The following is a 14,459-nucleotide window of genomic DNA, read 5'->3' as shown; positions in this document are numbered from 1 at the left end:
TTTATATATAAAAAATAATTTTTAAGATTTTTTTTTATCAAATATCTTATAAAATAGTATAAATTAGAGTATTGATATTTAATTTAGATAGGATGTAGACCACCGCAAGAATAATAATAAAGAAAAGAAAAAAGAAAAAAGAAAAAAGAGAAAAGAGAAAAGAGGAAGAGAAATGTAAGTCGAGAGTTTACTTACAGGTTGTTGGTGCTGTCGTTACAGTTTACTCTCTCTCCTCTCCCCCACCTCCTCCATCCACCCTTTCGCTGCACTCTACATTACCACTCATCCTTCTTCCAACACCCCTCCATTTCTCTCTCTCCCTCTCTCTCTCCGCTTTACATTTCTTCTCTAATAAGAACCATCTCTCTCTCTCTCTCTCTCATACACCAGCTGAATCCTCATCCTCTCTGTAGCTGTTTTCAGAAATCTACTCTTGCTGCTGCTTTAATGTGATGGATGCAGCGCCACCCACCACCACCACCACCACCACCATGGAGGATTGTTGTGTCAAAGTAGCCGTACACATACGTCCGCTTATTGGAGATGAAAAGCTTCAAGCTTGTAAAGATTGTGTCGCCATCATTCCTGGGAAACCACAGGTTTCACTCATCCCCCAATTGCTCTTCTTGTCTCTTTCCACCAATTTCTTCTTTCGCTGATTGTTGATTACCTAATTTATTGGTCTACTTTTTAGCGGCATTAATTTGTATAAGAGATGATTGAATCTCAGTTATGAGAGATCCAGTAGATCTCAATGTCAAGTGCCACACTTACTGTAATTTGTACTACTACCAATTGAAAATCAAATTTCTCTTGGTTTCAAGTTGTTCGGGGAAAAACAGTCATGATCTGAGGATTAATTCAACTTTTAGTTGTGATGGTGTTTTCTGCAAGTGTCGTCATTAATCGTGAAATCACATGCTTAATTGAGATTTATTGCAAATGAACAATCATCACCTATTTCTTCACAATATAAAATACCAGGTTTGGTAAAGGTTTATAAGTAAAGCATTAGCTTTTGTGGCTTCTAACACAAAGGGTTTGATTTTAATGTGTTTAATATGTATTAGGCGACTCTTTAGTCAACTACATGAGTTCCTCCATTGGTACCACTCATCTGTGGAGAGATGAAATGCAAATCATCAACTGTTATTGTGTTAGTAGGTTCTGATTCTCATGTAAAACCTGTATTTTGTTACTGATAGAGAATATCTTTACTTGTAAAGTAAAATACATTTACTTGTATTCTCTATTGTTTACCAATTTACCAGCTCTTGTCTGGTAAACTATCGGAATCATTCAGCAAAGCAAGATAATTAAGTCTGGGATAGCTTTCGAGAGTCCAAGGGATCTGTTCTGAAAACCTAATAGAGTTCCCCTTGGTGTATAGGACCTTAAAAAAGTCTCTTTTCGTAGCTCATTTCATTTTGGTTGTTTGGGGTTGAAAATTCTTTGATTCATAGTTCTGGCTGTTCTTCATACCATTTTTCCATTTTTAGAACTAGTTATAAAGTTCAAAACAGAAGACAAATCTCTAAATGCTCAAGGTCCATATTGGTTTTGTAGCTGAAGACACTCCATTTCGAAGACTACCTCTCTCTTTTGCTTTATGTATTTTTATTGGAATGGATGGAGATGTATTGCTACCGATCAGGCCGAACAAAAGAACTTCTAGTTTCTTTTACATATGCATGTTCGTTAAAAGTAGTGCCTTTATTTGCCTATGTGAAGCGACTCATGATTCAAACACAATCATTCCTCACATCATACCACTCATTTTGCGTACAAGTCTGTATTATGAAATGTGAATTGTGAACTGTTATTGTATTACTAGGTTGATTACACCCATTTTACTCTATGATCATTGATTCCAAATCTACATTCTTTACCAATTTACTTCCACTTATTTCCTGTTGAACTATGGGAATCAGTCCACAACTAGAGATGATGAAGTCTAGTCTAAATGTTTAAAGTCCATTCATTTTTGTCCAACATATGCAATTGTGTATTTGCTATAAATGTTCCGTGGGCAAATTCCTATCAACGTAAAGAAGTCGTTCGATGGAGACTAATGTACCTTTTGAATATTTTGATTTCGTTAATCAGCACATGCAAAAGTCTAAAGTAGTAGTTATGATATAAAATTGTGTTGTTTTACTTTGGGATGTAGCTGAATCATTGATTATGTTGCAGGTGCAACTGGGTACACATTCTTTTACCTTTGATCATGTCTATGGAAGCACTGGAACCCCACCATCTGCCATGTTTGAAGAGTGTGTTTCTCCTCTTGTTGATGGTTTGTTTCAAGGGTATAATGCTACCGTTCTAGCTTATGGCCAGGTATAGTTCTCACCATCAGGAACTGTCTTTCTGTTTATTCAAGCAAGAAATTAAAATATATTCTGTTGTTTATGATGGTATTTGACATTTGAAGTTTCACAGACGGGTTCTGGCAAGACATACACCATGGGTTCTGGCTTCAAGGATGGCTGCCAAACGGGTCTTATTCCTCAAGCCATGAGTGCTTTATTCAACAAGATTGAAAGTTTAAAGCATCAAATAGAATTCCAGCTGCATGTTTCTTTCATTGAGGTATGTTCTCGTTACCTTGTATTGCTCTTCCATGCTTTCTTGGATAGCAGTTACAGCCATGCATCTTGCACACTTTCTAGATTCGTTGCAAAGAAAATGGCGGAACTTATGGAGAGAGAATATTAGTTAAGTTTTATTAGGTACAGATGTCCTATGTCAGATTTTCCTAGAAAATGAAGTCAGGTGCTTGTATTCAAATTTGATACAAGATCATGTTTCAACAACATCAGGTGCCTTCTATCCCAAAGAAACCTAACCTAAAGAAGTCTTATCTACTGTCACCTTTACCTCCCCTCATTTTGATCTTGGTGGATTTTACCTTTATCAGTGACCTCCTATTGATAAAAGTTCTTTCTGTTGATGTACAAAAGTCTGCTGTTTATTAATTATTGATGCTTCTAGTCTGAGCTTAGTATCGACCCAGATTTGGATCCTCTAATAAAAATTTCCCAAAGTTGAATTTGCCAGGGTTTCAAATGTAAAATTGTTAATACTTTTCCTAGTTCAAAATTTTTAACCAAAGGTTCCTCTCATGTGAAGATTCTAAAAGAAGAAGTACGGGACTTGCTGGATCCCAACTCCAGTAACAAATCAGACACAACAAATGGGCAGACAGGAAAAGTAAATATTCCAGGGAAGCCGCCAATACAAATTCGTGAAACTTCAAATGGTGTCATAACGCTTGCAGGATCTACTGAATGTAGCGTTCAGTCACTAAAAGAAATGGCTGATTGCCTGGAGCATGGATCAATGAGCAGGGCAACAGGGAGTACAAACATGAATAACCAGTCAAGGTTGAATACCATATTTTGATTTCTTGCACCTTTCGATTTGTTCCCTGTGAAATTACTATGAGGGAGCTGCTATCATTGACAATTTTTAGATCAATCAGTTTTATCCCATGCTAAGTGTATCAAAAATAAAAGAATATTTCTAACAAGTTCTTTTATCAATTTTTACAACTACCTTGTTAATCAATTGTTTGCTTATTTCAGAGATGTCTTTTGCCAAATATTTTTATAAAAAACATTTCTTCTTTAATAATGCACTTCCTTGTTATGACAGATCAATGATTTTTTTTTTGGAAAAAGACAGATGAATTCACCAACTACTCGTCTCAGTTGCGACACTGCATTTTAAAAGAACTATTTACATAATATCTTTCATGCACACATAACATGTTTGCATATTTCCTTATATTTCCTCACCTTTTTTTATGCAGTCGTTCACATGCCATCTTCACCATCACTGTTGAACAAATACGCAAAGCAAATCCTGGTGATACCAATTCAAATGATGCTATAGGTGATGAATATCTCTGTGCCAAGTTGCATTTAGTTGACCTTGCTGGATCAGAACGAGCTAAAAGAACAGGTTCTGATGGCATGCGGTTCAAAGAAGGTAATCAGTTGTCTTGATTATTAGTTGTAGGGTGATGCTAAGAATACCAACATGATCATCTCTTATGTTGAAAATAGGAGTTCATATTAATAAGGGGCTTCTTGCACTTGGAAACGTCATCAGTGCCCTTGGCGATGAGAAGAAACGGAAAGAAGGTGCTCATGTTCCGTATCGAGATAGTAAACTTACTCGCCTCTTACAGGTTGGATACACGAACAAGCTGCCAAACATGAAATTTATCGTCTGATTTTCTTTTTTTTGCTTTGAAGTAAATTTTGATTTTTTCAAAGTACTCATTTGTAGTTAATCTATATTGGCAGGATTCACTTGGTGGAAACAGCAGAACTGTTATGATTGGTAACTTGTATATCCTAGACGTATTTTCTGGTCATACATGCATTTGTAGTTATATATACGTTTGTAGCATGGATGTGCTGCAAAGCTCAAACTGTATGTACATTTTTTAATGTGGAAAATACCTAACATGTTCCAGCTATAGATGCCCAATCTTCCCATCTACCTAGAAGTATATAGCTTGACCCCTAAAACATATAGGGGTTGCACCAAGAGTGTATATGGATGACATAAAAATGTAACTATGGTCCTTTTAACCTCCTGTGTATTCAAGAGAATGTCACGAGTGTACCATAAAAGATTAAAAACAATTTTTGATAATTAAGTGTCTGCGATTAGCGGATCAATATACAATTCTTTTGGTGTCCTTTGTTGGTTGTGCACAAGAATTGGATTTACAATATGTCTTATATATCATCTTCATATTTTCAGAACGTGTAATTATAAAGTGTTTGCTTCCTTGCATTAAATTTCAGCCTACATTTTTACTATTACACAAGCTTATATATTTTACACATTCACAGCTTGCGTGAGTCCTGCTGATATAAATGCCGAGGAAACTCTCAACACATTAAAGTATGCTAATCGTGCTCGGAATATCCAGAATAAGCCTGTGGTAAGTGCAGAAGAACAGTTCAATTTTTTTTTACATTTTCTGTAAATAGCTTTTAGGTGGGAAGCTTTCTTTTTGAAGGTGCTGTCTCATGACACTCCTGTTTTAACCATCTAACAGGTGAATAGGGATCCAATGTCCAGTGAAATGTTAAAAATGCGTCAACAATTAGAGTGCTTGCAGGCAGAACTTTGTGCTCGTGGTGGAGGTTCTTCGGTTGAATTACAGGTATGTCAACGTGTTCCTTTCCTCTACTAGATTGAAAATAAAAGAAGAAATCTTGTCATTTGATCATTACGATATGGTGTTTTTCATCAACTTGATTCAGGTATTACGGGAAAGGATTGCTTGGCTTGAAGCTACTAACCAGGATCTTTGTAGGGAACTTCATATTTACCGCAGCCGAGGCATTGCCATTGATCATTCTGAGATGAATACTAAGGTATTGCAGTAAACAATTTATTTTTCACAGTTCTCATAAATACAAATCGGTATGTTCCAACAACTGTGTTTTATGTGAATTGATGCAAATGTAATCAATAACTACATGTTGCAGGTTGATCATGATTCCTTTTGTGTGGAAAATGAAGGGCTTAAAAGAGGGTTGCAGGGTGTCGATTCATCTGATTATCAGATGAGTGAAAGTGGTATGACACGATAATCTCCTGGTCCAAATTTAAGCTTATTTCAATCCCCAATGACATTGTAGTAACTTGAAAATTCGTTGTCCCTTTCTCTTTGTTGACTAGTTGCTGATATCTGTAGGTGATTCTGCCGTTATAGACGAGGAAGCTGCAAAAGAGTGGGAGCATACCCTTCTACAAGACTCCATGGACAAAGAACTACATGAGTTGAATAAACGTTTAGAGCAGAAGGAGGTGTGTTAATTATTTCTTGTATTCCAATTTGTGTTTATAAATATGTAGCAGATCGAGTTTGTATTTTTTTTTTCATAATGTAGAGAATGTGTTTATACCATTAGTTAAGTTATGAGAAGAATTATTTATATGTACACATTGCTTATGCAGTCGGAGATGAAACTTTTTGGTGGTTTTGATACGATGACTCTTAAGCAACATTTTGGGAAGAAAATAATGGAACTAGAGGATGAAAAACGGGCAGTACAGGTAAATATACACAAGCATTTTTGTTCATCTTTCACAATTTTCTGATGCCGTTTAATGTTAATTTTTACTTGCTACTTTGCTTATCAATGCAGAAAGAGAGAGACCGATTGCAGACTGAAATCGAAAATCTTTCAGCTACTTCAGATGGGCAAACACAAAAATTGCAAGATTTGCACTCACACAAGTTAAAATCGCTCGAGTCACAGGTAGATACGAGTTCACATTTACGCCATGCTCATTTGGAGTTGGAAGCACCAAGTCAATAATCTTGTTCTAATTGTACGGGTTTTCACACTCCTATTCACCTCAGATTCAGGATCTCAAGAAGAAAAAAGACAGTCAAGTTCAGATTCTGAAGCAAAAACAAAAGAGCGATGAGGCAGCAAAAAAGTTGCAAGATGAGATTCAATTCATCAAGGCACAAAAGGTTGTTATTTTTTAAGTCTTTTGTATGCTTATCTGCTTATGCAAGTAAAACTTGCTTCTAATTTATATGTCTATAGGTTCAACTACAACATAAGATAAAGCAAGAAGCTGAACAATTCCGACAGTGGAAAGCATCTCGTGAAAAAGAATTGCTGCAGGTATGTGTTTATGGTCGTCATGTTTGCTTTCTTTCCAAACCTACTAATCACTCCACTCTGTGTTAAATTATTTATCCCGATAGATTATTAATCATAAAACACTTCCACATGTTAGGCTTCTTTATGGATAAATACTAACATTGCAAAATGCGAACTTCCTCACGCTCTTTCCTTTCTCTTAATGGTAGTTTGATGGTTTTCTGAGTTGGTCCATCCTGGTGAAGTCTAGTTGACCACTAGGCAGTCCCTGGGTTGAACTCTATTGCTCTTCTAAGCTCTATGTTATTGTACTGCAAAAGTCCATGGATATATGACAACTGTTTGTCCATTTCTTTATATTATTGCAGCTAAAGAAGGAAGGGCGGAGGAATGAATATGAGAGGCACAAACTGCAAGCACTAAATCAACGCCAGAAAATGGTTAGATTCTTTTGGTAGATTTTATATCTATTTACTAATATGTACCCTCATTAAAATGGTCATATTTTCTACTTTACTCCTTTGAAAAAAGGGAGGCTTACATAGTTATAAAAATGTAGTCCATTGTCTAGTGACTTTTGTTGGACATGCTTGATCGGTAAAGCAGATTATTGAGAGTCCTATTGTCGTCACTAAATTAATCTTCAGGAGAAGACATTCCAGCCATTTGTTACTTTGAGCATACCCAAGTCGGCTACACAATTAGCTATATTTTCAATTTTTAAAATTAAAATCTATGAAGTTACAGCCTTTTTCTTGCTGATATTGGGTGCATTCTTTTCTGTGCTCGGGAAGCTAATCACTCTCCACTGCGATCACCTTTTAGGTTCTTCAAAGGAAAACAGAAGAGGCTGCAATGGCGACCAAGAGGCTCAAAGAATTGCTAGAGGCCCGCAAGTCAACCCGTGATAACTCAGGTGTGTTTGACTTCTGTGCTATGAAGCAACTGAATCCTTATCAAGACCTGTCATTTTCTGTGGATGGGATTATGATGCTCAGTCTTCATGGAAATAGTCGCTCTACCCTTTGGGGCTAGAGGTCAGGACTGCATGCATCCCACCCCTCCCAGGCCCTGTTTTTGAGCCGGATATAATGTGTTCGTTTGATTTGGTTTGGATTGGCCTTATGATGCTCATTTACAAACATCTTTCATGACCTTGTAAATAACTAAAGTATGGTTATCTTGCAGTAACTAGCAACGGAAATGGAGCAAATGTGCAGGTAAATATCAAGACTAATTTCGGTATTGCAAGGTCTTGGAGTTGGATGTACTTGTACTAAACCAGTTTATGTTTTCAGAGCAATGAGAAGTCATTGCAGCGTTGGCTTGATCATGAGCTGGAAGTGATGGTGAACGTTCATGAAGTTAGACATGAATATGAGAAACAAAGTCAAGTGTATGTATCCTATGATATAAAATTTGGAAAGGGTGTTTTTACTTTGGTTCTCAGTGAAATTTCGGTTATTTCTTAGGCGTGCTGCATTGGCCGAAGAGCTAGCTGTTCTTAGACAAGTTGATGAATTTGCTTCAAAAGGAGTTAGCCCTCCAAGAGGAAAGAATGGTTTCTCTAGGTACAGATGTAGTTTGTTTATCCTTTTCTAACACAATAGTTTCACAGAAACTAAGCACTTGCGAGTGGAGCAACTAATTTTGGGCGGTTTCAGGGCCTCATCTTTATCACCTGATGCTAGAATGTCAAGAATATCTTCACTGGAAAGCATGTTAAGCATTTCATCCAACTCACTTGTGTTCATGGCTTCACAACTCTCTGAGGCAGAAGAAAGGGAACGTGCCTTTGCTAGTCGTGGACGTTGGAATCAGCTGCGCTCAATGGCTGATGCCAAGAACCTGCTTCAGTATATGTTTAATTCTCTTGCAGATGCTAGGCAAGTGTTCCTGATCCCATCTTTTCATTACTTGTATCTTTTGTTACTTCATTTCAATCAAATCTTCAAAATACCCTTCAGTCATGATTAATAGGGAATCTTGTAAACGAAAATCAATATTTAGTAATGACAACAATAGGAAATAGTTACTAATCTTTATGCTTTCGAATAGGTGCCAATCATGGGAAAAGGATCTTGAAATGAAAGAAATGGAAGAACAGTTGCAAGAGCTTGTGGGTTTACTACGACAGAGTGAACTAAGAAGAAAAGAAACCGAGAAGGAGCTAAAAGTAAGGGAGCAAACCGTGGCAATTGCGTTGGCTTCATCTGCTTCAGTAAGACGATGCACAGTTTGTTGTTTATTTCTCTGATCTTTCTGTTTTTCATTCATCCTAAAGAGAAAATATTTTCTATTCTTAACCCTTCATTAAAATAAAACAGGGTAACTCCCACAATTCACTGAAGCACTTGGCTGAGGACATGAGTGGTCCTTTATCTCCAAATTCTGTGCCCGTACCCAAACAGCTGAAATACACGGCAGGCATAGCGAATGGTTCGGTTAGGGAATCAGCAGCATTCATAGACCAGAAACGAAAGGTTTGCGTCTTAATTAATTACTCTCTGCTTCCCTACTGAATTTAGCTGAATATATAAGAATGATTGGAGTGCAGATGGTTCCCATAAGTCAGTTGTCTCTGAAGAAGCTGGCGATGGTTGGGCATTCTTCTGGGAAACTTTGGAGGTGGAAAAGGAGTCATCATCAATGGTTATTGCAATTCAAATGGAAGTGGCAAAAACCATGGAGACTGTCAGAGCTAATCAAACACAGTGATGAAACGATCATGAGAGGAAAACCTCGTGTATCAGACGTCATGTATCATAGACATTAAGCTTGCTTATATATATATAATCTATATATATATATATATATATATATTGTTGGTTGCTGTCTGTATATTCCCCACCTTCATCTCCATCATACAGTATTATAGCGAAGAACATTGAAATAAATGCAGGTAAATGTTGTTGTTATGACTAAAAGCAGTTAATTTTGACAAATTTCTAGTTAGTTTTGACATTTTTCTGGTGTATGTGGATGTTGCAGTGTGATATATTATAAGGTGTGTGTTGGAGAGGAGATGAGATCCCTGGTTGTAGATGGTGCTGATCTTGAATAGGTAAGTTTGTAGCTGCAATGGTGGCATCTTTCCAGTGAAGATTTGATGGTTTGCAGAAGAAAGTAGAGTGTGTGGATGTGTTTTGTAGGTTGAATATTTTTTGAAACATATATATAAGTGTTGTAGTTGTATTGCTGCTAATTTGTATGAGTGAGTGCCAATAGTGATTTTGTTGGAAATTAACCTGTCAACATTTTATGAACAAATTGATACAGATTTGTAATGTTTGTCAACGTTTATTTTATATTATATTTCTTCTTTAGAATCTCATGGCATAAATGTATTATGAGGATTCAATGGCAATTACTGATTTATCTGCTACATTGTTGAGATTTGTTCAACAAGAAATGAAAATTCATGATGAAAACTTGATTTGCCTCCCCAACTTATATAGACTTCCTTCATAACAGACTCAGCTATTTCCCTCTTATGAAAAGACTGAAATACCCCTGTCCTCTATTCTTTCTTGAATCGTACCTCAGGTCTAACATTACCCACCTGCCAAAGATTCACCTTGTCCTCTGAAAGTCTGGAAGCCGTTGATTGATCACAGCAAAGTTCTCCCATGTAGCCTTAAACAATGGCAAATCCCTCCAGCTGAGTAATACTTCCAGCTCTCTTACCTCATTAGTTCTGCACTGTAGCAGTTCGTTTGACACCGTCTCTAAAACTCCTTCATTTGATTTAACTGTGGTGGAATATTTGGGAATAATGGCTCTTCGTAGCTGCAACCCATGGAATACCGAGCTAAACTAGGCAACTTAAGTTTATAAGCTACCTTCCCAAATTTCTCCAACACTTCAAAAGGACCGTAATATCATGCATGCTGAGAGCTTCACGCATTGATTTTTGTCTGTATGGTCTTGACACTAAAAACACCATTTCGCCCATGTGAAATTGAACCTTCACTCTATGTTTGTCCGCTTGATGTATCCTCTTTTGGGCTCTCATCAACTCCAATCGAATATCATCTAACATTGCGTCTCTTTCCAATAACATCTTTTAACGACGACCATGATGGTATCCATTCCTTCTGGCTTGGCAGCCCCTCCAGAAAGTCCATCGTTACTTCATCCCATATTTGCATAGGTAAACCTAGTGATGCTTTGTTTGCATTCACATACTTAACAACCCCTCACAACTCTTTAATGTTTGCTTTCATGCTACTCCAAAATAATTCAGCCTTAATTCTTTGAAAAGTCCTTTTCACTCCAGAATGTCCCCCCATCTATGAGTAATGGAGTTCCTCCAAAATTGTATTTATGAGAGATGAGGTCCGCGGTTACATCAAATGACCCTTGTCCCACAGAAAATCTTGCCTGACCTCGAACCCTTTGTGATTCCCTGTTCCCTCTTCCAACTCCTGCTTCTATTTGACCGAATAGATAGGCTTCTGTCGAGCTTGAAAACCAAAAATCTGACTGCGAATTGCTATGGGTTATTCTTCTTGCATTAGGAGAACCCCTAACCCACCCCTGAAGCATCTGTTTCGATGACGAATGGTTTTTCAAAATCAGTAAGGCCAACACCGGTGCTCCTGTAAGTGCTTCCTTGAGAGATTCAAATGCTCTCGTTGCCTCTTCACTCCATTCGAATATGTTTTTTAAGCAAGTCCGTCGAAGTCCGTGCGATTTGTCCATAACGAGCTATGAGCTTTCGATAATATCCCCATAACCCGAGAAAACCCCTTAACTGAGTTACATACTTTGGTAGAGGCCAATTCACCATTGGCTCAACTTTGGTGCCATCCATAGCTACTCTAGCTCCTGATATCACGTGACCCAAATATCCCAATTCTTTTCTTCCAAGTTCACATTTCTTTGTTAGCGTAAAGACGATATTGCAACAACACCTAAAATGTCTCCCTTAGATGCGTATAGTGTTCCTCCTCTGTTTTGCTGTAGACTAGAATCTCATCAAAGAAAACCAAAATAAATATTCTCAAGAAAGGCTTAAAGATTAGAGATGCTAGTCTTTTTGTAATAACTAAGATTTCGTTCATTAATGCTTGAAAAGTCGCCAGCACATTGGTTAATCTGAAAGGCATTACCACAAACTCGTAATGGCTTTCATGGGTTCGAAATTTTGTTTTATGAACATCCCTCATTCTGATTCAGGTGCAGCATCGAAAACAAATTTTCACCTCCTAATTCGTCAAGTAACTCACTGATTATAGAAATCTGGAACTCATCCGTTATAAACTCAAGATATCGATTGTTTATTGATATTGTTGTTCTAATTACATCAAGAGAAGAAACGAACCCTATATATAAACAAGAAAGCATAAAAAGGAAACCACTAAATAAGGAGATAAATAAGGAGAGGATATTGCTAAATACGGAGAGGATATGGACCAAGAATTGAAATCCAATACTCCCCCTCAAGCTGGAGCGTGTAAATTGACAACGCCCAGCTTGTCTAGTAAGAAACGAAGTTGCGAGCTCCAAGCCCCTTTGTGAGAAGGTCAGCAAGTTGAAGCTTTGAGTCGATGGACATGGGACAAATTTCCTTGGATTCAACACGTTCACGAACAAAATAACAGTCCATTTCAACATGTTTAGTGCGTTCGTGAAAAACCGGATTGTTGGAGATATGCCGAGTTGCTCGATTGTCGCAGAAAAGTGTGGTAGAGCCAAGTTGTGGAACGACTAGCTCTTGTAAAAGCCATCGTAACCAGATGAGTTCACTAACAGTTAAAGCCATGGCACGATATTCAGCTTCAGCAGATGAGCGTGAGACAACGGACTGCTTTTTCGTTTTCCACGAAATAGGAGCACCACCAAGAAGAACAAGGTAACCAGTTCGAGAACGCCTAGTGAGAAGGCAACCAAGCCAATCTGAATCAGCATATGCAACCAGATTCGTGCCATCTTCTTTAGGTAAAAGTGTGCCTTGACCGGGAATGGCCTTGAGATATGGAGGAATTCTAGACACGACATCCATATGACTCTGACGGGGGTCTGAAACAAACTGACTGAGAGTGTTAACCGAGTAGGCTATGTCCGGATGAGTGGCCTGGAGGTAAATGAGTCGACCAATAAGGCGTCGATAGCTACTGGCATCAACCTTGGGTTCTTGATCATCCATAACAAGCTTTAGATTTTGTTCAATGGGGAATGAACTCGGGCGACATCCTCCCATGCCACTGTCTTCTAATATATCAAGAGTGTACTTCCGTTGGATTAAAACGAGACCACGAGAAGTTCGGGCCACCTCTATTCCAAGGAAATATTTCAGTTCCCCAAGACCTTTGATGCTGAACTTGTCATGCAAACATTGTTTGACTTCGTGTATCTTCTTGGAATCGTTTCCAACGATGATGACGTCATCGACGTAGATGAGAATGGAATGGAAAGGAAAGTGTTGTCATGTTTGTAGAGAAAAAGCGAATGATCTGCCTTGAATGAAGAAAATCCGAGACCGAGGAGGGCAGTGGTAAACTTTTGATACCAGTTTCGAGAGGCCTGTTTGAGACCGTAGAGAGATTTTCGCAGACGGCAAAAACGATCGTCTTTCTCCGTGAAAAATCCTTGTGGTATTTTCATATACACTTCTTCATCAAGATCACCATGAAGGAAGGCGTTATTGACGTCGAACTGGTGGATGAACCAATTGTTTTTAGTAGCCACGGATAATAATGTTCGAACAGTTACCAATTTAGCTACTGGAGCAAACGTATCATGAAAATCTTCTCCTTCGATCTGGGTGAACCCCTTTGCGACGAGTCTTGCTTTATATCTTTCGACATCTCCATTTGGCTTGTATTTGATCTTGTAGACCCATTTAGAGTCAATGGCTCATTTTCCTTCGGGCAAAGACTCAATAGTCCATGTGTTATTTTGTTCAAGGGCTTGAATCTCCTTCTTCATGGCTTCAATCCATCTCGGGTCTTGCATGGCTTGCTTAAAAGTTTTCTGCTCATCAGTGGTGGTGATGGCCGCCAAGAAATTCTTGTGAGTATTAGAAAAATTATTATAAGAAAGATAATTGGCAATGGGATGTATCGTTGAGGTGGCTTGAGTTGATGCGGTATGTGCATGGTCAACCGAAGGGGGAAGATCAACTATGAAATCATTCAGGCGTTTAGGTTGTGTTCGGTCCCTCTTTGGTCGAGAATTTCCCAGATCAGTGTGTGTTTCGAGATTTTGAGGAGGTATCTCTTCATGGATTGTGTCTGGCCTACTTCCATCGTTCTCCACCATGTGCCCATCCAAGTTCGGTGGGCTAAAGTTAGGCCCATCATCTTCCACCTCGTGATTTTGCTCATGATTTTGACCTTCAACGTCTTGAGTTTGTATGGGAACAAAGACATTAGAATCATTGGAAGCTTGAGTTTGAGCTGGGAAGGTAAAAGTGCTTTCATGGAACTTCACATTTCGTGACACCACCATTTTCTTGCTTTCAATATCAAATATTTTGTAGCCTTTTGTCCCTTGAGGATAACCTAGAAAAATTCCGGGTCTCCCCCTTACTTCGAACTTGTCACCCTTTGTTTCGATACTCCAAAAATAAGTTAGACAACCAAAGACCCTCATGTGATCATATTCGGGTTTTTGGTTGTATAGAAATTCATATGGAGTTTTATCACCAAGAGTTTTAGAGGGTAATCGGTTGATGATGTATGCAGCGGTAAGAACCCATTCCCCCCAAAACCTTTTTGGCAAATTGGTTTCAAAACGCAGAGCTCGAGCCGTGTCGAGTAAATGTCGGTGCTTACGCTCAACAACCCCATTTTGTTGAGGCGT

At 38.2% G+C, this 14,459-nt stretch overlaps 1 protein-coding gene across 2 annotated transcripts; it reads left to right on the top strand.

The window, feature by feature from the left end:
• Positions 1–225: 225 nt before the first annotated feature.
• LOC112510126 (kinesin-like protein KIN-4A) lies at positions 226–9,962 on the top strand. Of its 2 annotated transcripts, none has more exons than XR_003068885.1 (26): positions 226–599; positions 2,194–2,340; positions 2,443–2,592; positions 3,133–3,386; positions 3,815–3,993; positions 4,071–4,195; positions 4,314–4,350; positions 4,872–4,963; positions 5,081–5,188; positions 5,289–5,402; positions 5,517–5,607; positions 5,726–5,838; positions 5,989–6,087; positions 6,180–6,293; positions 6,398–6,514; positions 6,591–6,671; positions 7,019–7,090; positions 7,476–7,566; positions 7,839–7,870; positions 7,949–8,046; positions 8,123–8,221; positions 8,315–8,536; positions 8,709–8,871; positions 8,978–9,133; positions 9,208–9,552; positions 9,642–9,962. XR_003068885.1 is itself a non-coding variant. In XM_025115431.1 (26 exons), the coding sequence occupies exons 1-25, from the start codon at positions 453–455 to the stop codon at positions 9,424–9,426; spliced, it is 3,120 nt and encodes a 1,039-aa protein (XP_024971199.1). In that variant the 5' UTR covers positions 226–452; the 3' UTR covers positions 9,427–9,433; positions 9,485–9,546. The 2 variants fall into 2 exon arrangements, 1 of the variants encoding a protein (XP_024971199.1); XM_025115431.1 differs by lacking the exon at positions 9,642–9,962 and having other exon boundaries at positions 9,208–9,433; positions 9,485–9,546.
• Positions 9,963–14,459: the final 4,497 nt, after the last annotated feature.

Source organism: Cynara cardunculus (genome assembly GCF_001531365.2).
Source record: "Cynara cardunculus var. scolymus isolate 2C chromosome LG 3, CcrdV1, whole genome shotgun sequence".
Taxonomy (NCBI): Eukaryota; Viridiplantae; Streptophyta; class Magnoliopsida; order Asterales; family Asteraceae; genus Cynara; species Cynara cardunculus.
This window is presented reverse-complemented; position numbering and strand designations above follow the sequence as displayed.

What these genes read in the sequence shown, in the direction of transcription:
- LOC112510126 (XM_025115431.1), top strand. Translation starts at nt 453, where the DNA reads ATGGATGCAGCGCCACCCACCACCACCACCACCACCACCATGGAGGAT. An exon ending in AACGTTTAGAGCAGAAGGAG is followed by an intron (nt 5,839 to 5,988) that starts GTGTGTTAATTA and finishes TTGCTTATGCAG; the next exon opens with TCGGAGATGAAACTTTTTGG. An exon ending in GGAAAGAATGGTTTCTCTAG is followed by an intron (nt 8,222 to 8,314) that starts GTACAGATGTAG and finishes GGGCGGTTTCAG; the next exon opens with GGCCTCATCTTTATCACCTG.